The following is a 1840-nucleotide window of genomic DNA, read 5'->3' on the forward strand; positions in this document are numbered from 1 at the left end:
AGTGGCTGAGCACTCCACAGACACGTGTACCCTTAACGTAGTTCTCGGGGATATTCAGCGTGACACAGTGTGACAAGGCTGACCCTTTGAATTACAGGCGCAACAAAAACAGGAAGTAAGAGTGAGAGAAAGTTGTGGTGAAAGAGTACAGCAGGGTTTGCCACCATCCATTGCCGGAGCCTCGTGGAGCTTTTAGGTGTTTTCGCTCAATAAACACTCACAACGCCCGGTCGGGGAATCGAAACCACGATCCTATGACCGCGAGTCCGCTGCCCTAACCACTGGGCTATTGCGCCTCCACACTGCAGTATACTTTGTTCTAACAGAACATCTATGTTTAAGTGGGGATAAATATTACCTCTCGGTATTAATACTGCCTCTGTCGCTAATACATGTATGTATATATGTGTGCGTGTGTGTGCGGGTATACGGTCGCGTGTGTGCACTTTACAAACATACAGTTATATACTCACATCACCAACAAATATAAGTTACACCTACCTCCATTGGGTATCGCCGTCCTTCAAGCAAATGTTCTGATCCTATAATATCTACGGATCCCCAGTGGAAAGCCATTTTATGTGCAATATACATTTCGGTCAGTCCTCCACCTTGCAAATGCAAACCTTTCTGCAGTTTCAACGTCACTGCAATAACAATAGGTCGAAAACTTCAGATTTTGATGGATGGATGCGTTTTCATATGTGCTGAGTCATCGTGAATGCAGTGTTGTATGAGGCATGTTGCAATGGCGATGCGATGCAATGATTTTTGGTGGTTGTGTTGAGTATTAGTATGAGGAGCAATAATAGCGGTAGCAACAGCAACAACAACTGAAACAATAACAGCAAAAACAACAACAATAACAATAATAGTAATAATGATGAAGATAATGATGATTTCTTTTATTTCCTACCAGGACAGGACGGCAAGTGAGGGGGACAACACAAAGACGGACATAAAGTGTGGGAACTTACATAGAACGGATACGATTTACGAAATAAATACAAGTATACATTGTACTCAATATTGATTTCAAATTTTGGCATAAGGCCTAAAAGTTCAGGGATGGGATAGGTCGGTTAAATCGACCCCCCCCCACTCCCACCTATTACTCAACTGGTACTTATTCTATTGACCCAGGGTGGATGAAAGGCAAAGTCAGACCTCGGCGGAATTTGAACTCAGAACGTAAAGACGGGCGAAATGCCGCTAAGTATTTTGCCCAGTATGCTAACGATTCTGCCAGCTCGCTACCCTTACATTGAATACAATATCAACAAAACAATAGGAAAAAAGAATGATAGTGATGCGATCCTCCAAGGACAGAGAACATCTATGGACAATCTAAGAACACTACTAAGCAATATCTATCCATGTACGAACTAAAGCCCGTTACCGTTTTCGGCCCATCACTTTCTCCAAACAGTCACGCGAAGTACTGCTGGAATGTCACACACATCTGCTCGGAACCGAGTAGCACTCGCCGGTCCCGATCCATCAAAGACCCGATCGTAGTTTTGTTGCCAAGTCGCATCTCCACCATTCGGGCCCATAGGACGGTTTTAATTCCTTCATGTTAGAACGCACGAGTTTTAGCTCCGACAACGCAACGCAACCTTCGTGTTTCGCCTCAAAGAAATAGTCAAGGGCTGTTCTCGTCGCTAGCACATCGGTTGCAATGTCTTTACTAATCATTTCTCCAAGTTTGCCAACTAGCTCTCCTTCTAATCGATTTCTTTCTATTGCAGACTCTTTGCTAAACGCTATTGATTCTACTCTAATCGTCCTCTTCATGGCGACAAACCGGTTGTTGACGATTGTGTCTCCCCCCCCCCCC

At 44.2% G+C, this 1840-nt stretch overlaps 1 protein-coding gene across 2 annotated transcripts in view; it reads right to left on the reverse strand.

The window, feature by feature from the left end:
* The window catches only part of LOC106880927 (carbonic anhydrase-related protein 10), a 14233-nt gene that overhangs the window by 10279 nt on the left and 2114 nt on the right, over positions 1-1840 (reverse strand). For both annotated transcript variants that reach the window (XM_014931097.2, XM_014931098.2), the window contains exon 3: positions 502-647. In XM_014931097.2, the coding sequence (XP_014786583.1) occupies positions 502-647 (146 nt within the window). The remainder of the gene's footprint in view (positions 1-501; positions 648-1840) is intronic.

This window comes from Octopus bimaculoides, chromosome 11, assembly GCF_001194135.2.
Source record: "Octopus bimaculoides isolate UCB-OBI-ISO-001 chromosome 11, ASM119413v2, whole genome shotgun sequence".
Taxonomy (NCBI): Eukaryota; Metazoa; Mollusca; class Cephalopoda; order Octopoda; family Octopodidae; genus Octopus; species Octopus bimaculoides.